Genomic DNA, 27,578 nt, shown 5'->3' with positions numbered 1-27,578 from the left:
TCTTACCAATGTTTGAGGATTTTTCTTGAGCCCTAAATGTTTTGTAGAACAGAAGGATATTTACCTGTTTGGAAAGAAAAGGAAAATATATGTTACATAAGAGTTAGACAGTAGGAATAGTCAGATCAGGATTTTTCCAATCTGTGTTCCACTTATTTTTAGTAAGGCCAAGCAGTTGCATTTCTGTCACACAGCAGGACTAAGATGTACCTGTAAGAAGCATGTCCTGCCTGGAAGCACTGTAATAAGCCCTGTGGTGGAAACAGTGAAGTTGTCTTGAGCTGAATTTTGAACAGATTCATGGAATCATAGAAAAAATACAGAGCCTTCTTTTAGAAAGATTTTGAAGCAGGACTGTTGCCAATACTAGAACCAGGTTAACCATAACTAGCTACTACTTGAAGCCTCTGTAGTCTTAGTAATGTCCCTTCAGGTAGCTGCAGGCTCCCCTTAGCCTCCTCTTTGACATACTAAAGAAGTCCCCAGCCTCCCCTTTCATGTCATGTGTTGTCATCTAGGTAACACTGTCCCAGACTTTCTCCAGTTTTTCAGTATCCTTATGATCTGGGACACCCAGAACCAGACAAAGAACTTTAAGACACACAAATCCTTGCCAGGCATCAAGCAGAGCCTTGATCCGCTGGCTGCACTCCCAATTTAACCAATATACTGTTTGCTTTATTTACCTTGAGAGCACGCTGCTGCCTCATGTTTTACTTGCCATCCACTGTAACCCCTAGGTCTTTTCACCAGTTTATTCCCAGCCTGCATGGATGCTTGGGGTTATTTTCCTTAGCTGCAGAACTTGAGGTTTATTCCTGTTGAACTTCAGGAGACTTCTGTTGATGGAGTTCACAGGTTTCTTCTGAAAGGTGCCTCTGGATTCCTATTTGGTGTGCCAGACATTCCCCCAAATTCAGTGTTGTCTGCAAAAGATTACAAATGTGTATCTGCCTTCAGGCTATAGTGATTTCAATCACAAACTGCATACTCAAAATGTGCTATTTAACCAGTCCATACAGGGCTGTGTACACTCACATTTGACTTTGTGATACTAAGTAAAGCAGTGATAAACACGTAGTATGTGTGACTGTAGGAAAACTGAAAAAGTCTGTATACTTGAAAAAAATCTCTAGGAGTATTCGTTAGACTAGCATTTGCAGTTTCAAGTGAACGTGAGTTACTGGCAATCATTTAATGACAGTAACTGCAATAGAAGTGAATAGAGGATGGCAATCCTTAATTTGTAGACATCCAACAGACTTAATTCTGTAGAATCACACCTATGATGAAACATGAATTCTCAGGTCTAGCATAAGCAGGATTTCAGCTTTATCTGTGCAACATTACTTAGCTGATGAGGAATGCATTGAGATTGACATGCAGGACCAATTAATGGGACACTGCTGGGTCCAGATCTCCCAGTCATTCGTTTTAGAGCCATACTGAGCCCCTTTCTAGCTAAGCAGGGGACAGTGCATACATTGAGCTTTCTCTGATATGGAATAAAATGAACCAGGATGTGTATTTAGAAGCTCTCCTGAGTCCCCCAGTTTAGTCATAGCCACAGCCTGTCTGCCATGGCTCTTATCTGACTTAACTGTAGAGGTAAATGCCCGTATGTAAGTTAGGTTCATTTATCCCAACAGTGTGCTTTTATTTGTGCATTTTATTTTGGTTTTTTTCTTCAGCAATAAATTTATATCAACCTGGAGCAAAAGGAAGCTTTTCCAAGATAGATGAGTTTACACTAGTAGAGTTTTTTATAGCATCTGCCATTATTTTTATCCCTTTACAGCACCTATGGTGTAGACCTGAAATAGGACAATCAACACTTCTCCTCAGCTAGATCAGAGAATAATTCCTTTTGACAAAGGCATTTAGTACTTCTCTAATGGGACATAACTGCACTGTTTTGCAAGGGATTATCAGAGTGGATCCTACGCACAGGACCATGGGGAAGACAAACTTCAGTATAAAATCTGGGCAATGAAGAGACATGCATTTTCTGGGGTGTTTTAGATTCTTCAGTGCTGACAGAGTTTTTAGTTCTCTCCCTCTGGGCTTTCCTGTAATCTTTTTCTTAGAGGAGTCCAGCTCTGATTACGTATGGGAAGTGCTGACATAGAATAGGGGAGTGCTTAGTCTGAGAAGGCCTAACGTCTATATGAGATACAGGAGCTATGCATGTCCTGTCATCTGCTGGATTTATAGGGGATTTGAAATCACCAGCAATTGCCAACCTGCTACGCATTGTGCTAGCTGCCTATTTCAATGGGACATGAGGAAGAAGAAAGATATCTTTTTATCTTGTGCTTAGAGCTGAACATTAGCAATTTTCCTGATAAACATTGCTTTAAGGATCAATTGCTGACTGTATTAATTAATTTTACCTCAGTAAAATTCCACAAGGCTTTTGTGTGTCAATAAAATGGGGAGGAAGGCTATTAAACCTGATAGTGCTTTTAAAGGAAGTTTTTATTCCTCTATGCAGCTTCTGGAGGTAAATGGAGTGTAGCCAGTAACAAAGCTGCACTGATCTGTGCCTGCTGATACAGAAGGATGCTGGCCTTTTCCTCATCTCATTAAAACCTCAGTATATCAACAGTAGTTAAAATTGACAGCAGCTCCTTCCCCCTGTAACGTGTGACAAATTCTGAACTATTCTCCACTTCCACTTACTTCCGCTTTGAAGGGACCAATTATGATTGAGAAAATAAAGTGTCAGAAGAAAAACAGAATTGGAAAACTTAACAGGAGAGATTCTTTCCTCAATTGTGGCACCTTTGTGGCTGGCATCTGTGGGAGTTATAAATTCCTTTAGAGGAATTTCCTTGGAGCAAACACTATAAACATGTGATATAGAGAAGACTGCTGTTCCTTAATGTCAGTGGAAAGATGCCTACTGGAGGATGGGCTAGGGCACGTTGTTGGAGTTTTTCAGACTATTGACAGACTGTTAGAAAGATTCTTAGTGTGCTAAAGGCTGCAGCATCCTCCTTACGTGCAGGAGCTGGCCAGGAAACCACCTCTCAGCAAATCATGCTAGGTTTTGACTTCTCTGCCTTCTGAAATATCACTGCATCTTTCAGCCCTAATGGCGAAAGGACTGGCAGTCGATCAGTAGCTCAGTCCTTCTAAGAATCTGTCTGTGTTGTCAGTAGTTCACTGACATTATAGACCAGAGTAACAGCACAACTGCAGTTAACAGTGATACAGTTCTCTGAGACAATGATTGAAAGTGGCATAAAATAAATAACGTGAATATCCTGAAATACTTACTGCAGTGGAAGTTTCTCTGTAGATGCGTGGTTGTGACAGACTACATTACACATACGCTCTGGGTTTTGGGTGCTGCTTCCTAGTGTGGCATTCACAAACCTTAGCCAGGAGTTTTGGCTGTCTAAATAGTGCCTGGAGAGTTCAGAGCAGGATCAGCTACTGAGCTCAGCAGGAAACCACCTATAATTAATATGCATACAGTTTGCCGTTCAGCACAGTTTCTGGCTTAAGCCCAGGGCCTGGAATTATTTCTTAAGGGTGGATGCCTGCACCTTTTCTATGAAAGTTTGAAACTTAATTCATTCTTTTCAAATGTGATAGGAGGAAGAGGCACATCTGGGTTACCACCTTCATCCTCGTTGGGATAGGCGTACGCTTATGCAGGAAGTGAATAGTCGAGGCTTTTTCTCTGCCTGAAATTGTAGCTGTGCCCCCAAACAGACCAGAAAACCAGGCCCAATAGTAGCATGCATTCATAGCCTGTTAGTCAAGGCATGTTTTTTAAAAGGTGGAGGTGTTTAGTTCCAGCACTTTTTCCTGTGACTGCTCATTTGCTTTATGCAATGACTGCTTAATATAAAATATATCTCAACAGAAGAGGTAGGAGATGTTTCAGTCATCACATGGAAGACATAATCTGATGTGAGTATGTATCTGGGAAATTGTGTTTAAATCATTTCAGGTAGAGGATAGCATTTGGTTAATTTTTGTATTTAGGCTAACATGAAAAAGGCATTTTCACATTTTTACCATCTGCTTTCTGCTGGAAAGGCTAGTGCCTGTCTCCGAGAATTCCTGTATTGTTTGTTTGTATGGGGCACGTTTGATAAAGGGCCAAGAAGTACTTCTGTCAGAAATCCTGATAAGGGGGATACATGAATTTGGTTATTAAGCTACCTGAGAGGACTGGGAGAGTTTTGGATTTGGGCTTAAGCTGAATGCATCTGGAACTTTAAATTAAATTTCTCCAAAATTTGGTGGCAGGTAAATGGGACCATGAGAGGTAGGCTGTACAAACCTGAGTTGTTTTGTTTTTCTTCTCTCCCTGTGATTCAAGGATCAGTCAAGATCTGCTTGGTCATCAGAGGTATAAGTGTCTTAAAGTACAGTGGGCATTCTTGATTTCAGGGCCATAACGTGCACCTGTATCCAGTTGTGACAGAACTTTGCATCCCTTGTGAAACACATCCCAAGGACTTGTTTGTCTTCCCCCTCTGCTATTCGCTCTGCCCTTCATCCTTGAGACCTGCAGATTGTATGCAGAGCCTGACCCCTTTCAGTTTCTGTCAATATGACTCTTTACTTAGTCTGAGAGATGGTTATTAAGCAGTGAAAGCAAAGCACTTCTCCACTTTGCAACACACTCAGATCCTGCTTGCGGGGGAAACAAATTACGTGCAATTTAATGTGGCAAGTGGCATTTTGCAGAACTATTTTGCCTTTTAAAAATGTATTTCTTTTTTGGAAAAAGAAACCTCTAGGTTGCCTTTTTTATTGAGTATCCTACAAATATGTGTGTCTTGGGAGCATTTTATTTGTTTTTGTGATGTTGTCCAAACACATCTGGTTGCAGAATGACGGATTAATAGTTTAATTTAAAGTCATGAGGTACAAGACATACAAAGCCTTTTCTTTTGAAGATTCCCCCACCCTGATTTGCACTGATTTTCAGTGGATACATGTTACATCTTCTCACTCATTCAAATGTTCATTGTAGTTATCTGAAGTAATACTTGAGGCCTATAACATTTGGATTGTGATTTACCCAGCTGTGCATACATACTGTAACGTGCTGCCTCAGTACGTCAGTATCATGTTTATTGCATTGTCACTGTTGTATAATTTTTACTTAATAAAGCTTTTAAATGGTGTGCAGAGGTAAATGATCACTTGTAACTGCAGCAGTCACACAGAATACTAGTGGAAATCTTTCTTTAAAACAGGGTTATATTCAGCATTTTCTGCACCATTTTGATTTTGCCATCTGATTATGCAGTTTTATGTTAGTTTTAAATGAAAACTCAGTTGAATTCTTTAGAGAGCATCTGAGCTGATCCTGTCACTGCAGAGTTTTTACTGATGCTCTACATCTTATGCATTCCTAAATGAGAGCAAATAACAGCATTAAGAGGTAAATATTAATAGAGGGATTAATGCCTACTAATCTTAGTAACACCAGGTTTAAGGCAGTACACGATATCTGTAAAAACAAACTCTAGAGTACATTTTGGCCCTAAAAGCTTACAGATGAATGATACTGACAAACCAGTCTTTAATTTACAGTATCTAGGCACCACAATCTGCCTCCAAAGTGCATATTGTTGATTTGGGGCCATTTTAGTAATTTGTGCTAAACTGCTGTATTGAAGGACTAGTGGCATCAGACAGTCTCACCAGCCAAGCAGTGCTTTCCAGGATTGACTCAATTTCCTTTGTATCCATTAGAGAATATTAAAAGCCTTTTTCTCCAAGGTATGAGGAGACTGTCAAATTTCTATCAGTCCTTCTATGATTAAAGGAGATTTTTGAATTACAGGTTTCAACACTTAGTTTTCATGAGGAAAGGCACATTGTTATGTGATAGTCTTTCCATCCCTTCCTTGGGACAAAAATGTTTTGCCCAGAGTAACTTTAGTAGGAGAATACAGGCAAACAAGTGCTTACCACCATATGAATTTTTAATTTTAAGACATTTGTAAATAAAGGAGTTTAGAGCTACATATTAGATATGCAATCGATCTCTTTCAAACAAACTTGCACTGAAAACCAAACAATAGCACAAGTGGTAGGTCACTTCCATTACAAACTTGTTTGCATACACTCATCAAATTCAAACAGTGTATTTGCAGGGCTGAAAGCTTTCATGCATAGTTTGTAATTATCATGTAGCTTGTAATTAGAAGTCGGGATTTTTTTTTTTTCTTGTAATTTTGGGGGAAATGAAAACAAATTAAAAGCAAATTTTAAAAGTTCTCTGGAGAACAACATAAAACACCATTAAAACTTCAAATCTAAGGAATATGTGCCCTTCAGGACATCATTGGGAAGACCCCCAGCCTGACAAGATGCAGAAGCTAAAACCGTCAGTCTTCTGCAGAAAATTGGTAGAAAACTGCCTGTTTACATAAATAGATAACTGTGGGGACGACTATAGTAGATCAGCTGGGTTTGGATATGTGTGTTGTGTTGTCAAGAAGGAAAATGGAACTTGCACGAGTGTTACATAACAGAAGGTTTTACGCCTTTTTAATTAGGATCAGCTAAGTTGTTTTCATTTATGACTTTTCTTTTTATTTGCTTTTTAGCTTTATTTTACCAGTCATAGATTTATAATTTTATATTGAGATCTCTATATGAAATGTGCCCAAAGAAGTTGTGGGTACCCCATCCTTGGCAGCGTTCAAGGCCAGGTTGAATGGGCTTTGAGCAGCCTGGTCTAGTGGAAGGTGTCGCAGCCTGTGGTAGGGGGCTTGGAACTAGAAGATCATTAGGGTCCCTTCCAACCCAAACCATTATATGTTTTTATGTAAAGGAGCAGAATCTAAAGTTACCTTTATAATTATAGCAGGATAAATATTTACTCTCCTTGCAGAGGTTTCATTGAAGTGTGCTGTGTGAGCCCTCAGTCTTTTGATGTCTAGTGTTTGGATTTGTGTTAGGTGTCAGAGAGGTTTCTCACAGAGCTAACATACTAAGGGAACTATGTTCAACACAGGACACCATGGTAGCAACTGCCTTGGAGAAACTCAAGTCAGTAGCTGGACCAGGAGAAAATGGGTTGCTAGAATCCTCTGATCAGCCTTGAGTTTAAAACTAGCTGCTTCAAGATCCAGCAAAATAAACAATTTCTTAGCTTGGAAAAGGACTGGAAAATTCAAGCCTCTGTATTTTAACAGTTTTTAAAGGACTTACCGTTCAGAAAGGTGCTCAAGGTCCAGACTTCCTTCTAGAATGGCATGTACTTGCAGGCAGGTACAATTTATATCCCATAATCACATGCAAAAAGACAGTAGCAAAACAAAGAAAAGTTATTAAATGACAAAAATGTAAGATTTCAGACCAGGAGCAGATTATATAAATTGTTAATTTTCAATTAAAACTTTACTTAAGGTGTGAAGATACCTTTAAATATGTAGCACTAAGTAATGTGTAGAAACATTATGTTCTGTTATTAGGTCTTTTATAGCCTTTCCTTAAAGCTTCACAGCTTTTCCTAGATTAGTCTCTATTTTCCACAACTGAGACCTATTTTATTTTCTGTAGTAGACTGCATTTTGGGTCTTAATAATATATGTTATGGCTTTGAAGATTGGAGTAAATAGTTTTAATTAAGTCCGCAGCCAAGAGTTGAAAGAGAATGTCAAAGCAAAGATCTTTCTACTCAAATCTTTTCCAAAACTCCATTTCGTTCAATTGCCCACAAATTAATTAAAACAACAATAAAAAGAAAGAAGTCTATATTTTTGCAGTTTTATTCCCTTTAGTATCTCATTACATGTCAGGGCCTCCAACTGTTCATGCACATACAGGAAGAGTACTTAAAAAATAATCCAGTAAGAATGAAAAAGTTGCTCACAGATAAGTGGTGACAGAATCAAGCACTTACCTGTCTTCTGAGTGCTTATTCTACAGAGAATTAAGGTGTAAATGAATCCCATTAATTTCCAGGTTTTACACTTGATTCAGTTAAAAGGTCTTGAGGGATAGGAATGAGGAGGGAGTGTTACTAAACCACTTTTTGTAACTGAAATGGCATTTTTGTCTCACTGTATTTCTCACATCCCAGACCATTGACCTTCTAGCTGCGAGTCTGGTGGAGCATTCAGTATAGTTTTACCTCTCTTTTGATTCAGCAGAAGTGGATCACCTAGATTACCTCTGCCACTCTTGAATCCTCCCTGATAATTTGGTTATTGCTGTGATTATTTTAGTAGCTGTTTTCCATTGAAGGCTATAGACCAAGCCAAGACTATGATGTATACAGCCTTACAAGGTAGACTCATAGCATCACACAAAAAATGAAGTCACTGGGGACATCGGAGGTTACCTAATACAGCCTCCTCTGCCAAGCTAGGCTAACTTTGAAGCTAGATCTGGTCACTCTTTTTTTTTTTTTTTTAACTGGGGGTGTATTTTTATTTTTCAAACCAATTGTGGTTTTCCTAGGCAAACTTGAATATAAATTACAGTGTGAAATTAATTTCTTTTCTATTACATACACATTTTTTTTAGCACAGTGTCTAGAGAATAAATCTATGACTGATTTTGGCAGTAAAAAATATATACTGCATGTATACTTAGTGTAGTACCCATCTGTTCCTGAAATCTCTCTCATTGCTCAGAACAGTTCTTAAGATTTGTTTCCCCTGTGAAGATTTTTGTCACTGAACATTCCTCTAACTTGCTGTCTACTAAGGCTTTAACTCCCCGTACCTACTTCTATTCTGTTGGCTCTGAGCAGGTTGAACAGATTCTTGCTATATTTGCAGGTTTAGAACTACTAGGTTTTCACTTTCACTTTGTATTTGCCTAATAAGGAACTTGAAGCAGCAGCAGACTGAACAATCCTAAATGTTAGAAAAAATATATAAACCCAAGCAACAACCCAAAGCAAAACCTCAGCAGTTTACTTTCAAGGTTAGCTTCAAGTTTACATGCAAGTAAACTTGTTAGAACCTAGCCATCTGTACACTATTAGGTACATATTTGACAACAACAACAAAAAAAGGTAAATAAAAAAAGCTGTCAATGATTCCTGAACATTCAAACAGCCCAAAGGCTCTTTGTGTGGTGATTTTGGCACAGCTCCTAAGTGACCAGATGGAATTTTATTAACACTCAACAGGACAAGGGCTGAGGTTTTATTTCTTAACTTACTATATTTGAAATGCTTGTAGAGAATGTGTCAGGAAGCTTGATATTTTCTCCTACTACGCAAAATTACACATACACCGTCCCTTAATGCAGAGATGTTGGCTGCTTCAGAAGTTGTCATTTCTGTAAGGTGGGTAAGAAAAGAGATATGAGATGTATGGTAATTCAAATATCACAACTCTTTAGTGGATTTTTTAAAAGTGGTTCAAATACACAATTATGGTCATATTAAAAGCAGAATTTATCAACAGGCTTTTTAATAAACAGACTTAAAGAATTATTTTTCTGAGAGAGAACAAAAATAAATATTAAAATAACCTTGATTTCTGTCATCAGTAACCAGTGGCAGTAGTGATGTCAGATTTCCATTTAAGAACTCTGGCAAATGTATAAAACAATGTGAATTTATGTGAATCCTCCTTTTCTGGCATCGTAATGGATTGGATTGATTGTCAGTAAGAAACACTTGAAAACTGAGAATCTCCATTGTCTCTGGTAAATTGCAGGATGACCTTAAAACCGGAGAGCTGTAGCAGCAAAGAAACAAAATCTGCAACACTGTGGATTCATCATTTGCCCTTTGCCTTTAAAGTGCTTCCTTTCCGTATTCAAGATTTTCAGGGAACTCATGATAGCTAGAAACGTGCTGTGTTACAGATTGGTATTTCATAACATCTGATGGAAAAATATTGATGTGACATGTAATTTAGAGTTATTAGTACTAATTTTGAGCCTGGGTGTCTTATTCAGGCAAAATTCTCACTGTTGCTGGTAGAATATGAGCCTAAGGACTTTGCACAGAATTAGATCCTGGTAGCGTAAGTATAGTTAGACAGATGTTGTACCGTGTACTTACACTGTGTAATTTATATGTACTCACTTGCATAGTGCAGGCCAAAGACCAGATTCAGAGGTTGTTGAAGTCATTGAGAGTTTTCTCAGCTGCTTCTTCAGTACTGTTGCCAGATCAGGAACTTTTTATCCTTACCCTTGTGTTGCATGATTTTAATTAAATTTATCTATTTCTTTTATTTTTATTAAAGCCCTATTTATTTTATATATTAAAAATCTATTTATTAATATATAAATTATTATTGAAAATATTTTATTACTAACATGTATTGGAAAAGCTAACAGTAGATTAACCGTGTTATATAGATTAAGAATGTATATATCAAATCTAAATCATTGTCCCACATTGAAGCATCCTGCTAATGTCTATTCAGACTAACTTTGGCATTACTTTTGTGTTATTTTGTTGCTTAACAAGCCATATTTTATACAGAACTTGGAAAAATTATGGAGAACTGGGAGCCCTAATAAATTATGCAAGGGAGAAAAAATCAGGTTTTGTTCTAATATTATAATATATATCAATTAAATCAGTTCGTTCTAATATAGTAAGGAAATAATTTAAAGGAAAATTTAAAAATATTTTAGGAAAGTGTTTTCCTCCTTATTTGAGTAATGTCTGGATTAGCATTTGCCATCTGTAGTCAGTTAACTTGAAACGTTGGGATCAAGACTTTTAGAGTAGGTATGGTCAGAAAAGGTTGCATGAAGTAGCATAAGCAAAGATCATCTCAAAGAAAAGATCAATCTGAGAGCTCACAGTTTTAAATGTGCTGTTTCTAGACTGTACTATTTCTGTACATTAATTTTCTTGTGTTTGTTTTCTATCACCTGTTCTCTGTTCTTGCTGTCTTGACTTGACAAAGTGTCTCTTGCTTGCTAGAAAGTGCTTCAGGCAAAAATTATCTGGAGGGGCAGACGAGGAGGGGAAAGAAAGAAGACAAAAGAACATAATAAAATGGTTAACACAAATGAAAAAAAGAGCCAGTAAAGAAATGCAGGCACTACTAGTTGCATGTGTGTGTATGCACACATAAGCTTTTCTTTTCTAATATTCCTGCTCTTTATGGTTGTCTATTTATAAATAGCATTGCAGGGAATGATAGCATTGATTTACTCTTAAGGTTACCTCTTTATTTACAAGATCCTGTTTCACTCATTTACTGACTCTTCAGGAAGAGCTATATTCTATGCCAAGTATCTGCTTTAGGCTGTCCATTTTCATTTGGTTGGTGGGTGTTTTGTTTTAGTAGCAGCAAGAAACAGGTCTGGACTATTGTCTGAAGTATCAGTAATCATTTTTTTCATTCTATGCATAGAGTGGGCAGTAATCCAGGATAATCAGTGACAGAGGCCTTCTGTTGCTTCAAAGATCCTATGTTGGGTTGGAACTTGATGCTCTTAAGGTCCTCTCCAACCGTAACTATTTTATGATTCTATGATTCTGTGTTGCTTTAAACCCTCTTATGTTGCAGTACTTGGAAGCCTTGTCATAAATTAAGGAGGAGGGGGCACGTATAGGGAATAACTGGTCTGACAGTTAATAGTTGAATGTTCCCACAAAGAACTGACACACAGTTCCTGTAGGAAAGTATGGTAGGCATTTTTTTAAAACAAATATATCCCTGGCAGTCTCTTATCATATCTCATGCTTTCTTGATACCTACCCATGATATGTTGCAGTCTGCCTTACGGAAATTCTGGGGATGATTCATATCTGCGTCTGAAGACTCCAAAGGAATCCAGAATGTGCAGTATCACTGGAACCTGAAAATCAGAAGCTACCTCATGTTGGAACCCTCAAATTCCCACACAGATATTTTTGACCTTAAATTTTCCAAGTTTCAGTTCTGCCATTCACTCACATAGTATGTTGATTTCATCTTACCTTACAAATACCCAGTTAAAACAAGCACATTAATACCTTTGCAAAACTATGACATAATGATACTAACTTCATAATCGCTAATGAGAAAGGAAATAATCCTTCAGAAGAGGATTTTGTAATAGTATCTGCTAAATGAGACTAAAACCACATACCAAGGAGGAAGATAAGACATTAAGTAAATGTTCTTTGACAGAGCATTTGTCCTGTAGGAGATGGGCGTCCCTTGGAAAAAAACCCCTCCATTATTCATCATGTGCTTGGCATGCACTGTATTATATGGCAAATATTTTACGTGGTTGAATATATGTGGGTTGATTGAATTCTGGAATTTTCTGTGTTTTTAATACCCAACTATGCTCCCCAGCATTTTTCACATCAGTTGTCACATTATATTGCTGCAGATCAGCCTGAGGCAGGAGGAGGGAGTGTAATACCCATCACACTCAGCAAGCAGAGGTGTGCAATGTTGCTCTTAAACAATATGCTTTCAAATCCTTAATTGTGTTCCCCTTCTTTTTTCTAAACAACCTGTTCAGTGCTTTTGTGTAGAGATAGCAGTGCTTCTGGTCTCAGTGCTTCTACACAGTGTGGCCAGTAGTATAGGTTTTGACACAATCTGTCAGTGTGAGAATATTTTATCTATTAAATAATACTATGTTTTTGTTAGCCAGTTAAACAGAGTAAGAAAAATTGTGTACACCATGATCCACAGGTGCTTGTCTTTTTATAATTTTCTTTTGGTTTTGACATACATCTATGCCTAAGATACTATTTCTAATGAAGGTGTGATCTCTTGACCAGGGAGAAGAGTTGGTAATTTCATCATGAAAATACAGTAGGAAGGGTAGGAAGATTGCTACTGGTGTGCTACAATACCTGCACAAATTTCCTTGGAAGAGGTTTAGGGACTCCACGTAACCTAAGTGGATGGATAAGAGCTACACAAGCTCCCAAGGTGCTAAAACATTAGGCTTTTGACTATCTTGCACCGTTTTTGTCTCTAAAACATTTTCTAGAAAGTAAGGGAAAAGGGTAAGATCTATTCAGTAGGGTGACTCTGAAGAATTTTAACTGTGATATGTATGAACTTATGAAATTAATATGTTTATTAAAAGTCATATGAGCATGTGAGAATTAAAGCAGAGGACACAGAAAAATTATGTATTACCTGGGGTTGAAACAATAAGACCTTCTTCCATTTAGCACCCAAACAATTTTTCTGTGGAATTTGACTCTCTGAAAACTTGATACAGCACTTCACTTAGGTTAAACAGGCATCTTACTTTCTTTGTTATCAGTTTTAGAACAGAACATTGAATGAAACCACTGAAGTGGATTCAATTTCTGTTGCTGAAGATGTGTATCTTTACTGCTCACTAAGGACCCAATGAGAATTTAAAGGCTTTTGTCTATTAGAAGTCCAAATTAGTATTTTCTATTACACTCTGCATGTCTCCTGCATCAGAAAAGATCTTTCCAAAAACTGAGAACCAAATGTCTTGTTTAGTCTAAATAATTGCTGTTTCTATCATTATGTGATTTTTAAATGAAATTAATCCAGTACAGATTCTCTTTATCAAAAAATATGTTTCTTTTTTTGATTATGAAGAAAATCTATTTAATCCTTCTCTTAGGACCTGTTTTAAGCGAGATTTTTAAGGGCTTGCTTTGAATCAGTAAAAGTTGTTACGTTGGTTTCACTGAATTTTGATCAGTTTGGACCTTAAGATAATTCCAGATCTTCAGTGTTTAATTATGAAATATAAAGATACCTAAATCTGTACAAAATTTTCCTAGGGAAGTGATACAAATCTTCCAAGATTCTGCAAAATAGTCTGAAGTGTCGTTCTTACACTTCAGCCTTTGCAAATCAAGATTTAAATTCTGGGAGAAGGATCATTAGCATGCAGAAACCAATTACAGCAGCTACAGATCAATATACCTTACAATAGTGTAAACATGTTTGTATTAATATACATTACTTATCTATAACTACAGGAAATAATAAACAAAATTATTTTCAAATATCTCAAATTTCCCCCAAGGCAAGAAACCCCAACAAAACAGAAAACAAGAAAAAAAAAAGTAATTTTAGCTCATCTCTGTTTCTGTTTAGGGTTGATCTGTTTAATTCTATTTATGGGCGTATTATTGAGGGAGTTCAGAAGTAGAAACCCCAGTACTACACCGCTATTTTTGCTTAAAATGAACGTGAATTTTATAACTAACTGAAAATTTTGCATTGGCAAGAGATTCCAAGTGAACTGAATGCTGGTTGAGGCTGCTTTGTTTAAGATTCTATCCTGATTTTGAATACAAACTAAGTAGCTGTTAGCATGTATAGTCTGACCTGATAATTACCAAAAAGAATTAGGTAGCTTACTGCTCAGGTGGCAATGAGTCATAGTGTGTCAGTATTTTCAGGTAATAAAGAAGAAACTCTGTGAGAGACTGAGGTGTCAGAAGAACAGATGTGGAAGCAAATGGATAAATGAAAGAGTAACAAGTCTCTAAGACCAGATGGTATATATCTAAGATTTAGAAAGTGTTTAAGAATGAAGCAGCTGAACTGTTCACAAAAATAGGCACTCTCATTAAAATTAGTTACTATGCTAGGAAAGTAGAGCAAATGTACCTAAGTTAAAAACAGGTTGCAGCAGGAGCCCTGCAGTTAACGATCACTATTTCCCTAAAACTTGTAAGGTTAGTTGGAAAAACAAACAAAAAACCAAAACCCACCTGAATGAACATAGTAGGGCAGAAACAAAGCAGGACTGCCATTAAAAATCGCTGATTAAGATGTCTGGATTCACGGATTTAAGTGTTAATCTGGTTAGAGCCAGTATCAGCCTGAGGACCGATTCAGCACCAGATGCAGCTGATAACACAGGAATTACCTTACTGGCTGTGGAGAGATCACAGAACCCAAATCTTTTCCAGCTTGCTGGTTCCAAACAGATGGCCAAACACATACAGGGAAATTTCTTTGTCCATCTTCTTTTCTTGGTCAACGAGATCACAGAGATGCAGTGTGACAGTGCATGCTATATGGCCCACTTGCAGCCAAAAGGCTGCACCAAATTGTCTGATTTCTGACAGTATATAACCAGTAGCTGATGTGTGTGAAAACAGCTGGCAGGGCAGAAACAGGAGGTGGGCAAGTACAGGGTGGTCATCTCCCAGTTTTCAGCAATTTGATATTTAGGAATTTCCTAATTCAGAAGTTTTACGCATATCATAATGTTGATAGCCGTCCATGGACTTCAGCTTCCTCGTAATTTTTTTTCTAATTGAATATATTAAAAGACTCTGTTTATAGTTGCAACCTCTTAACAGTTCCACAGTTAAATTGTACGTGGTGTGAAAATATAGTTTCTCCTCTGCAGAACCAGCGCCCTGTGGCTCATGCTACACCCATGCACCCTGAGGACATGTTGTGCCTCTCCAGAGAGTCAAAGCAGAAGGAGGCATACAAGAGCACTGGTGCAGCCAAAAGCATCTTAATTCAAATGATGCTAAGTGAGAAGAGCCACCTGCAGATAAAACCAGCATGGCCACAGCACCTGTGCTTGTTTGTCAGCTTTCCGAGATGCGTTTCTCTGTGCCTGGAGATCCTTCAGCATTGCTGACTGAACACTGCCTGCAGAACAGAGTCAGTAATTCTCTGGCAGCCTAAATTTCCCCAGCCACCAGGTGTAAGAGGGCCTGGTAAGGAAAAGGGGCAATTGACTGCTTTGATGGCCGGCACCTCCATCTCCCAGCTGTGACCTGGTACACCATCATGTAGCTGAGAAGCAAGGTGGAGCAGAGGTTCACATAGCACACACAGATCCATTTTCTGTCTGTGTCAGGCAGTTACTAATCCAGTTTGTGAGTATGTCTGATGGGTTGACCCAGCTGTGTTCTGGCAGCATGTAAAACACTGCATTCGCAAGGACCCTCTTTCATCTGTTTGCCATTCCTGAGGAGTAAAATGCTGTGGGAATGCATTGAGTCACACTGGACTTTGCTTTTCGAGAAGCACTGTTACTTCTAATATTTTTAGGAGGAAATAGCCAGCTAAGTTTCTCCTGGCATTACCTATCAAAAACTAATTCTTTACCACTGGCCTTTGACAGCATATATCTACCTCCTGATTAGATGCCAAGTTAAAAAATTTCCTGGATGGGATAAGAACAGCGAGTTGTTTCTACTGATGGATTTGGGTGGTTTGACAGAACACACTGTACACTTGGGAGCTCTTGAGGGCAGCTACTGCAAAGAAAGTGGTGGAGTACTTTTGGCAGTGGCCTAAAGACGACGACAAAGTTCTTTTGTCCCAGTAAACTGTGTGTGTTCAGAGTATTCTGCATGTCTAGGTAGATAAACTGTTGTATGGTACTAGGTATCTTCTGACAAGGTATCCAATGGGAAGTGTCTTAGCTTTTCCTTATATGCATTTAAGGACTTGTACTGTGCATAGCTGACAGCTTATTCAGTGTCCTACAAAGTAATGGGCTGTGATAATTTTAGGCCAGGCTTCTATGCTTTCTTTGAGGAAGGGATGTCTGAGGTCATTAAAGACCAAAGGCATGCTACAGATCTCACCAGTTGCTGGGCTTCCTACTGCAAAAAGTAATTCAGGCCAAGTATGTCTGCTTTTTAGGCAGTCAGCTTCAGGATCCATATAGGTTAGTTTGTACTGAAAATTCCAGGAAGTTAAAGTCCATACAAGTTCATGTAGATGTACAGACTTAAATTTTTAAGACATTTATACCATTATAACACAAAGAGGCTCATAAAACAGCATCATTCCTTCTACTCAGTCTGGCATCTGTTTCCTGGGAGGCAGTGAAACAGCTCTGAGGCTAATACAGCCACTATCCCTGTAATAGCACAACTGCTTGAACTTCTTTTCTGATCAGTCTGTTTCAGTATTTCTCACTTCAGTATCTTTTAATTTTGAATTCCTTATCTGCTTATTTGCACATACAGCTTAATAGTTCCTGTAATAACAACAGTATATTGTCTATCAAATGCCCTACAGTATTCCTACTTACGTTTTCTTTTGCACAAAAGACAGAGTAGGTTTCAGGCTCCAGTAAGTTTAGAGTTGTAGGGTTGTTAGAAAGCCAAGGATAGCTGGAATTTATTTTAGAAACAGTTCATACATATGGTTTCTAATTTAAATTGTATTGTTTGAAAAGTAGTTATAGTATCCAATCTTATCTAATGAAATAGCAATTTGACACATATTGCAACATAGTTTCATAAGAGTTTAAAAGTAACATGGCATACCATTGCCGCAGGTGTCCATCGTTTCTTGAAGGCTGTGTAAAATCAATGTTAAACATAGTTGTATGTCAGTAGCATGTGCACATGCTTGGTACCATGAAAAACTGAGTTGGTTGTCCTAGGGAATGAAATATTTGGGTAGTTGCATTTGAAAATTTTGCCCCAAATGCACAATTCTGCGTATCATATGTAACTGTAGAGTATTAAAATAATGGGCTTTCCCCAAAAAAGCTTAACATGGCATTGAGCAGAAAGGGGAGGTAGAAAAAAAGACTGGGGAGACCTTCCTAATTCTATTGCAGGTCTGATGTGACATGGAGTGGAAGAAATTACACGTATTTGAAGTAAAGCACTTGTCCTTTTCACAGTAAAATAATAAGGGAGAACTTGTGATTTATTTGGCACATGTAAGGTAGAAGAGGCTGTAAGAGAGAAATAAGGGCCGGGTGTGCTCTCCGATAACAGTAGCCTCTCCCTCCATTGTCTGCAAAATCTGGTGTGAAGGTGAATTTCTTACCTGTGCATTTCTTCTTCCCTAGATTGTGGGAACCCCTGTTTTTTCAGTCTTCCTACTATAAATGGTTGCTACAGTTTCAAAGCTAAGTGTGTGTGTTTACAGGGAGATGAGATGCCTGTAGGATGGAAGAGAATTAGTGCTGTATTAGTGAAAAACTGAAGAGAAGAATATGAGAGGGTTGTGGGTGAGGAAAGTGTAAGAGGTCGAGCACACAATGTTAAATTGTAGAGCTGGGTCTAGTCACTGGGTACCCTGTACCGGTGTCTTCTGACAATTTCCAGCAATATTTCCTGAATAATTTATTTAAGCAATGAGACTTTGCAGTGCTTGTTCAGCTCTGCTGTTAGTTAAGCATCATTCAGTAAATGTGCTGCTGTAAGCCTGCTAGAGAGCAACGTAAGTCAGTACAAGGGAAAATTATAAATCTTTTTCTTCTTTTTCTTCCAGGAGATGTCAGTTCAGCATAGCAAGGAGAGATGGTAATGGGCAGATTTAAGATCCCAAAGAGCACAACCAAGTGCAGCTGCCCCAAAGACTTTTACATAAGAGTTGCCTGCACACTGCTGGCTTTCTGTATTTAGGAGGAAAGGGATTCCTGGCTATAGTGTAGCTAAGAGCATGTTTGTTACTGAATAGACAAACTAACTGCCTGATAATTTTATTATAAATTTCATACCTAAATAATGAGCATACAGGATATTGAGCTACAAAAGCATATGCTAATAAAAAATGGAGCTGGGACAAAGCCACAGCTTTGGCTGAGAAGCAGAGCACCTCCAGGAAGATTGAGATTCTACCGTCTTTGTGCGATGCCTGCTGTGTCTCCACTGAGCGGGCAGTGCCTCAAAGACCACGGGAAGTTCTTGCTATGCCTCCTTTCCTTTGCACCATCCCATATGTGGGCAAGTGAAGAGGAGGCAAGGCACAGCAGCTACCAACTCGCCTGTGAAGGGGGCTTCCTACGTTGGTGTGAAGCACTAAGCTGCTGTTCACACAAAGAAGATACCAACAATGCATTGCAAAGAGACTGTACCTATGGTTCTGTAGGACTTGGATCAAGGCTTTTTGGTTAGTCACTGAGGAACAAGAGACAGCTAGACACTATTTAACATTATTTGTTTTGAGTAACACTTTCTGCTTACTGACAGAGTTGGCATGGAAACTGAATCAGCACTCATTTTTTAAAAGGGTAGTCCATTCAGAGTGAGGTTAGTCATCAGCAGGCAAACCAAAGAGACTCAGGCTGCAGCTGCTAACACTTATACCTTGCTGATGAATAGGCAGAATATTCAAAATGGTAGCAGTCATATTGCCCTAACTTTTATGAGAAAAAATGTGCATCTGTTGAGAATTATAGTTTGTGATTTGCATTTGGGTGTTCATATTTTCAAGTGGGGAGAGTTATTTAATTATCTAAAATCCACAACAGAACTTTTATATTTCTAGAAGGTACCTTATGTTTTTATGGATCAGTTGAATTTAAAGAGTTAACACAGTTCATACAAACAGTGCTGCTTGTAACATTGTGGTGGAAAATGGCATAATACTTATAAGACTAAAAGCTTAACACTATGCATCTGTGAACGTATAGCCTAGATGGAAGCCTACACAGCATGCAGAAAATGGCATTTTCAATTACTTTGACTTTATTGATGAAAAAAAAAGCAAGATGTGTTCGTTTCCATCCTATTTCCCACACACACACAAGGACAGAAGCACAGAAACGGCTGCCGGTTTTCTGCACGAACTAGGCTGAGAAAATATTGATGGCTAAATTGCTGTTCAGTGGCATTTCGTAAAGTGCCTGCTGGCATCCTGTTCTCAGATACAGAATGATAAATGTGTATTTAAATTTGACAAGTTTAATTTCATCTATAACCTTTGACTCCTGGCTTTTTGTATCCTCAGGATAGAGACCATAAATGCCTTCTTCATTGACAAAGGATCTTGTTTACTTCACAGTAACTATTTACATTCAAGGCTATAATGCTGTTACCACGTTGAGAAGACTGATTTCTCTTTTCTTTGTGTTTACCAAGCAGATAATCTAAGTGATGCCCTGAAAAAGCTGAAGATAACAACCACTGACAGCACAGCAGATAGCTTGGAGGGATGCTTGGACTGTCTGCTTCAAGCTCTGGCACAAAACAGTAAGTTGTATGGACCTTTCAATTTTTAAATCATATAATCAGTGAATTAAAGTGGAGGTAATAAAATGTGGCAGAAAGACTGGCACACAAGTAGTAGGCTGCTGGATTGGCTGTTCTGGATTTTATTGTGGGGTTTTTTTAATCCGTGTATCTGTAATATCAATATCAATATCAATATCTTGTAATATCAAGTAACAATGAAGACGGTGGCAGGTATTTGGAACAGCCATAGTCCAGTCCTTTTTCCCATATGACGAAGTAGCATAATTACTTTTCAAATTGATCACTCAAGAAACAAAGAACAGGGATGAACAAAAAAGCCTGATATGATGGGGACAGAATATGGAAGCTGCTGGCGAATTCTGGTTAGAAGAGCATAGTTTCCTATTTGTGATGTATTTTTCCTCATACTTCTGATTACATATTTCTTGCTTACCAGTAGTTTCAATTAGCAGAAGTAGGCTGGATATCCAAATTTGACATGTGTTATAACAACAAAAATAACTTAAGAATGGAACGAGATGTCTTTTTCACCAAACACTGGAATGTATGTCCCCACTCACAGTAGGCAGAAAGGTATGGTAAATGAAGATAACAATTTATAAGACTTTTCTGAGTTTAACTTTCTTAGTGCTTTAGTTGGTGGCAGAAGAAAAATCTGTGTACCATTTCAGGTTGAAAAACTTGTCAGGATAGATGCAAGCTGTGATTAGAAATTCTTGATTTAAAAAAAATGTTAGTCCTTTGTAAATATCAATACACACAAAAGTACATACTATTAATAAGACTTGTTTCTTTCCCATGATGATATTCTATAAATCACAGCCTTTTGGCTTAGTTGGTCTAAAATACATCATGAGATTTTTGCACAACAGAATATAAGCACCATCCACGTCAAATCAAATATGAATTATAAGAGTCTGTTTATTTAATGGTAGTGGGGTTTTAATTCTAGTTATTTTGCAAGGAGATGTCAGCCAGGAAAAAATAAATATTTGCTTATTAGACCAATAATTTTTTTTGATTTTTTGAAGATGCTGAATCATTTTTCCTATGGATTTATTTAAAAGGTGTATCTGATACCTTAATCCAGCTTCCAGTTGGATTTGGTATCTCTGGTACTATTAAGTCAAAGAAATGCTTAAATGATAAGTGCTAAAAAGAAGATAGTATGAAAAGTGTCAAAATACTTAGTGTAAATAACAGAGTTTACCATTTTGCCTGTGAAGGTCACATAGCTGTGTCACACAACAAGTTTGGCAGATGCAAAGTAATTTTGACTAATGGACAGCAAACTTACCAAAGTTTACTTGCAGCCAGATGACTCTTCCATTTCAGTCTAGGGATTTGCTCTTCCTTCCAAAATCTTTTCTCTTCTAGTTCCATAACTGCCAGATCAGATAAACAGTTTGTTACGATTTTGACCTCTCTCTTTTGGGTAGTTTTGCAAAATTTAGCTATGTCGTGGTTTAAACAAAGTCACACAGCTCGTTCACTCCCTCCCCCCCTTCTTTCCCTCCCTCTACTTCTGGAGGGACAGAGAGGAGAATCGAAAAGAATGCAACTCCCACGGGTTGAGATAAGAACAGTTTAGTAACTGAGGTATAACACAAATCACTACTGTTACCACCAATAATAATAATGATAAAGGAAATAACAAGGGAAGAGAATACACCACTTCAGCACCAGCCGACTGATAACTCGCCCAACCCCACCGGACTGAGCACCGACCCATACCTCTTCCAACCCTGCAGTGAACTAGCCCTTCTGGGTAACTCCCCATTACATCCCAGGCATGACGTGCTGTGGTATGGAATACCTCTTTGGTTAGTTTGGGTCAGGTGTCCTGTCTCTGCTTCCTCCCGGCTTCCCCTCCTCCCTGGCAGAGCATGAGGCTCAAAAAGTCCTTGGTCAGACTAAAACATTTGAGCAGTAACTAAAAACATCGGTGTTATCAGTGCTGTTCCCAGGCCAAAAGTCAAAACACAGCACTGCACCAGCTGCCAAGAAGGAGAAAAATGACTGCTACTGCTGAACCCAGGACAGCCATGTCATTTACCATGTTCTTTGCATGTAAGTTAGTAACATGAATATACTCATGCTGAGCTGCCATATGATATACATCTCCATGTATTTTCAGTTGCCAAAGATTGGGGGCAACTAAAATAACTTGCTGAAAATTAGATTGGTTAGATGAGACAGCTTCTTTAACAGCTTGATGGTGATTTAGGAACCTGTGCATCAATTCCCTTTCAAGTGAATTAGATGCTTCAATACTTGAGTTTTGCTGAGTCTCTTTGGACAACAGGCTTTAGTTCTCAAGACAGTCTGAAGATTTTGGAAAAAAAAAAGTCCTCATAGAATAGAGATTTCTGGTTTGGAATAAAATTGTGAGAACAGCAGTAAATTTAAAAGACTTCAGAGATTAATAGCTAGATTCAACAAACAATATAGAATCAGCTTTCTAAACACTACAGTCTCTGAGCTATAATTGGGCTAGAAATATATTATGACTGTCCTATCTTTGACCAACCAACCAATGGATGTCCTTTCTCACAGTTCTCATCTGTCATTTAACATCTTAATATGAATTTTATTTGATTGATTTTTAGTTACAGTATATGGTAAATATATAGTATATCTATGTTAACATATAGATATGCAATAGACACTGTACCTGTGCTGTGTATAAATTATTTTACAATAATAATTAGAAATCAGATTGTTCATGTAAATCTACATGTTAATTGTAATGCAGAAATAACTTAAACAAGATTTCTCAAATAATTATTCTGTTCTCCTTTAGTATATTCCCATGTGTATTATTATAGTAATAAAGTATACATTCTGATTACAGTTCAGTAAATCATACAGAGTAACACTAGAAAAATAAGCCATGCAAAAAATAGAGTTTATTTTAAGAGAATTCTATAGCACTATGATTTCGTTGGGACTTCACTGTGGTATCTTAAAGAACTTAAAATTTTATTCACTTCATTAAGACTTGGTGGTAAAAATATCATTTTATCTCATATAAAATTTAGTATATTACAATGCAGTAATGTAACCCAGTCCCTTTTATTGCAAGCCAAAACCAGTAGCTAAACCCAGTGTTAATACAACACTGAGATTTTTTAAAAAGGAAATAATTACCACAACTTCATTTTGGGCATATTGCGTGTACATGTGAATATTTCAGGGACCATTACACTGCTTTTAATTGATAACTGCATGCATTCAGCATAGGGTTGTGGTTGCTGCAGAAACGCAAGTTTAAATTCCTTAGTCTAACAATACAGTGCCAGTTGTAGTTCCATTTACTTTGCATACAATCTTTTAACTGTTCATTGCATTAAAGCACTACAAACTACTTTCTTCTCCTATTGTCTACCGTATAGAAAGAGATGGCAAAGTTATGATGAATATTGTAGCTTTCATTTCTTTTTCTTTTGTTTTTTTTCACACTCCTCCTGCCAGCTGATCTTTTGATAATCCCAGGCTATAGTGCCCTGGAACATGGTACCTCCTGTCTGGTTTTACCAGCAATTCTGCCATTTGTCCCATGAATCAAATTAAGGTGTATGCACACACATGCTATACTACACAATGGTGAATCAATAGTTTGCTGAATGTGGTAACTGCTGGTAAGTATTTGGCAAGCCAAATTCAAATGGTTTTAGCTACTATTTGTCTAGGGCAATAGTTGCATAGCGCTTCACATCTGAGACCCAGGTCTGAAAATCCTGCACAGATGGTTTCTTTATGAGACATTGTTTGGAAAGATCTATATTCCTATTTATGCAGATATTTTAGTTCTTACCTGTCACCAGCACTTCTGGCTGAGGCCAGTCAAATATGGCCTATCCTGGGGCACCAGATAAAACTGAGGAATCTTGAATGCAAGAGGCAACAATGACAGAGGAATAAGAGATAAGCATTCATTAGGAGTGCTTTAGAATAATAATAACATACCTTATTTTGTGTTAACCTCCTTCTGCATTCCTAGCGAAGTCAACTGTCCTGCAGTAGTGGTAGTGACCTGCACCATAAGACATGCAGTAACATTACTATTATTCTGTTGCAGTCTAGATTCCCAGCTAATGTAAATCAACACCATTCCTTTGACCTAATCTACCTCATTCATGTAACCTGAGATTCTTTCCACCTTACTTCTGAAAGGAAAACATGATTGCTTGACCTCTCTCTCCTCACCAGTGTTCACCATCTCTAGATTGCTAAACTTTACATAATTTAGATTTTTAAGGAAGGCTGTGGTGCATGATCCATAAGAAGTGTTTCAGCAAAGAAATAGTCATTCACTGAATGAAATGCTTCTACTGAATAAGGAAGTGAAATTCATATATCACATGTATTTTCTTTTTAAAACTCTATATTTAAAAAAATTACTCCCATTATCTGCTCTGTGGAATTTGGATTCTTTCTATAGAGTTATGGTTTAATGTGTTATAGTCAAGAAAGAATTTTGCTGATCTGGAAGCAGAATTCTACATTAATATGGAGCATAGAATGATCGTAATCAGAAAACAAGAAAACAATGGATTACTTTGTCAGAGAATGTGATTCAGTATAAAAAAACTCAAACCTAAAACTCTGACACTAACTGCTCATTGCAAAATGCAACTTGAGGCTTTTTACAAACAGGGGTCGTTTTCTCCCCACACTTAATGGGCTAGAGTAATAAACAGCTTGTCTAGCTTTACACACATAGTGACACCCATAAAGAAGAAAAGAATTGAAGTCTGCAGAAAAATCCATAGGAGGAAACTGGGGGAAGTAGAGCTATGGTAGGTGAACCCGGAGGCATTTTTCTCAGAGAAATGCAGTTGTGTCACCTCCCTGTGCTCGCTGGAGAAGTCTGAGCAAGTTCTGCCCCCCTGGGCTTCAGGCTGCCCTCTGACCAATACACAGATGTTGCATACTTGTCTGCAGCCCACAGCCATCTCACTCAAGGTCTTAGCCGCAGTTATGAAAGCTGTACACTTCTTGTGATGTTTTTGCCAATTTTCTGTCATATTTAGCAGCTTTGGAATTTAAGGGTATTTTGGTGTGTGTTTGGTTGTGTTTTTTTTAATGACAACTTATAGAGGAACATTCTCTGAAATATCATTGTTCTTCTAAATACAGGTGGTACTGAAAGTTACACTAAACATGGAAGGGAGGCATATTTGCTTTCCTGGCCAACCAAAATTGTCAGTGCAAATACTGTAGAAAATTGACAGCATTAAACATCAGCTCCAGAGGCATCATTAGTCTTGGTGTATTAATGAATTCTATTATTTTTTTGAATAATAGAAAGCAGCCGAATGTTACAAGCTCAAGTGACTTTCTATTTTGGGAGCAAAACCTATCTTATGAAAAAGAAAAAATAGTGGTTTTAAGAGTTCTGTTCTAAAAGCACAATGTTGCATGTTTTACTATCATAATTCAAAGAACATAGTAGTTAGAACTGAACTAGTCATATGTAGAAAAAGGTCTGAAACAATGGATACATATTCATCCATTTATGATTTTACTGGCTCAGATATTTTCAACTTAAGCCTTAATCAATGGCAGGCTAAACTAACAGATAAAAATGTGATAGCTTAACATATGCTTCGCAGCTTGGAATCTCTTTTTCAAAAAGACTTTGTCAAAAGAATGAGTAAAGCACTTATGCACTGGAGAAAAGACTGTGCACATACATTTCTGAAAAGAAGTAGTAAATGCTTGATTTCTCATCTCACACACAAAGAAAAACACAGGCGGCATGTTCTATCGGATTTTGGGAACAATAGGTAAATTGCATTGTCTAGGGAAATACAACAGAAAACTATTTGCCATAATTTTATATCAACATACACAAATTTATACCTATTAAGAGCTGTCTCATAAACATTGTGCCTATCAAAAAAGTGTAGTTATCCAAAGATCTTTGAACAGAAGTCCGCAAAAAAGGACTACCTGAGAAAAAGAGAACAAGAACAAAATAAAGGTTTTCTTTTAGACCACAGGCCTTCTGGGGCCTAATTTTTGCAGTAACAACTTCCCCCCCAATGTTATTGCTAGTCCAGACATGCTGTGTCTCAGATACCAGAGGTTACAGCAGAAATAAATAACCCAGCTTTGATAAATGAGAAATCTGAAAATCTGCTGAGAATATTATTTTTGGCTCTGATATACTCAGTCTAAGAGGCTGAAAATGCCCACTAATCCCAGCCTTCAGCACCTGGCTCTGAAAAATGTCTTAACGTGTAATTGAAGTGCAAAAGTTAGAATATGCATCTGAAACATTTTTTTACATATACTTTTGGGGAGGATGAGTATGCATTTACAAGTTTTTGTGTAAAAATGGTTTAGCAAAATCATACCAATAGAAGTAAGTGAGAGGGCAGGGCTCCAATTTTGAAAAGGATTTAAAAATCTTGGAAAGCTTTTACAGTGCAAGTAAGTTAAAAATAATGCACTTTAACTTGAAGATGTGGTTGGCTAAGAAGACCGATTTTCTATTTATTGAGCTATGCTGATACCAGTAAGTCAAGGAACCATCAAATGACACATGAAAATTTTAAATTCATGTTTGAAACTGGAAATTTCAGCATTTTTCTAAGGCTTCTTTGGCATGCCATTTTTCTCCCCAGAATGAGCATATTTTCTTTATGCTGCTTTGTGAATATAGCTCACTGTGTTTTATCAGAGAAAATAACATTGTTACAAACTTTCTGAGCAACTGATAGCCAGCCTTTGCCATCGCTTCCTGCTGTTTCAGCTTTATGGTGTTGAGATCATGAGCTCAGCCCTCCTACCTAAAGCTTCTGTTCAGGTTTTCTTTTGAAAGTCACCAGTGGGTTTTCTGAAATGTGTTGGTTCTTATTTGATGGCATCACAGAGGAGGATGTGTTAGCATCTGGAGTGCTTACAGAAATGTTGGATTTCTGCAGAGATTGCAGATCTCTCACATTCCTTCACTGGTGATGAAACTTTCCATCCAATGCCCTGAATCTTCTGTAGGCACTTGCTTTCAAAGGCATGTAGTTTCCCGTCTTTAATGTTTTGGTGGATTTCCAGTTCTCACAACCATATGTTAACACAGAGGTTATATTTGAGTTGGAAATTCTGAGTTTTATTCTGCTCTTTATAGCTGTGGCTTCCATATGTTGTTGAATTTAGTTAGTACTCATGCTCTTCCTATACTTGATGTTCCTTTTTCTGATCTTTGCTGGCCATAGAAGATGGAACAATTCCTTCACTGGAGCAGAAAATTAATGGAGAATTTAGAGATACCGTTTTGTAATTGTTGATTTCAGGGCTCAACTAAAAAAAAATAAATCTCTTTAATGTTTTGTTGTTATTAATGCGTTTGATTTGTGAAAAATATGAGAGTTTTACCTACTCCTATCTATTTCCTTCTTAGACATTTTTGACGGTTCAGTGTACATACTCTAATTTATTCATTGCAGAGTTAGGTAAGCAGGTATCTGCTTAACTTTTAGCACATGAGAGTGCCGTCTGATTTCAGTGAAATCTTGTACCTGTTTAGTATACACCTGATTAAACAATAATCACTTAATCTTTTTTCTCCTGTGATCCTCTCGCCCATTGGTATGAAAGTAAAAGATGTGCCCCTCTCCCACCCCAACAGAAAAAAAAAAGTTGCAGAACCTTTTGTCCTAGCAGAGTTATTCTAAAGTATAAACATTATCTGAAATCACTTTCATTTTTTTCCCATTGGCTAGACATTTTA

The 27,578-nt window shown here is 37.6% G+C and overlaps 1 protein-coding gene and 1 long non-coding RNA gene across 5 annotated transcripts in view; one reads left to right on the top strand and one right to left on the bottom strand.

The window, feature by feature from the left end:
- RAP1GDS1 (Rap1 GTPase-GDP dissociation stimulator 1) overlaps window positions 1–27,578 on the top strand; it is a 98,542-nt gene that overhangs the window by 13,934 nt on the left and 57,030 nt on the right. For 3 of the 4 annotated variants that reach the window (XM_065691554.1, XM_065691570.1, XM_065691576.1), the window contains one exon: window positions 19,730–19,837. In XM_065691554.1, the coding sequence (XP_065547626.1) occupies window positions 19,730–19,837 (108 nt within the window). Of the gene's footprint in view, window positions 1–19,726; window positions 19,838–27,578 lie in introns of all 4 variants that reach the window. The other variant, XM_065691563.1, reaches the window with a different exon arrangement.
- Window positions 693–11,768, bottom strand: LOC136020477 (uncharacterized). The gene is made up of 6 exons (XR_010615344.1): window positions 11,676–11,768; window positions 10,840–10,914; window positions 10,037–10,112; window positions 9,160–9,279; window positions 7,195–7,243; window positions 693–926 (listed from the first exon to the last, which is right to left on the bottom strand). It is a non-coding gene; the product is annotated as an uncharacterized LOC136020477 (long non-coding RNA).

This window comes from Lathamus discolor, chromosome 1 (genome assembly GCF_037157495.1).
Source record: "Lathamus discolor isolate bLatDis1 chromosome 1, bLatDis1.hap1, whole genome shotgun sequence".
NCBI classification, from domain to species: domain Eukaryota; kingdom Metazoa; phylum Chordata; class Aves; order Psittaciformes; family Psittacidae; genus Lathamus; species Lathamus discolor.
The sequence above is the reverse complement of the archived record's forward strand: the minus strand, read 5'-3'. Positions and strand labels throughout refer to the sequence as shown.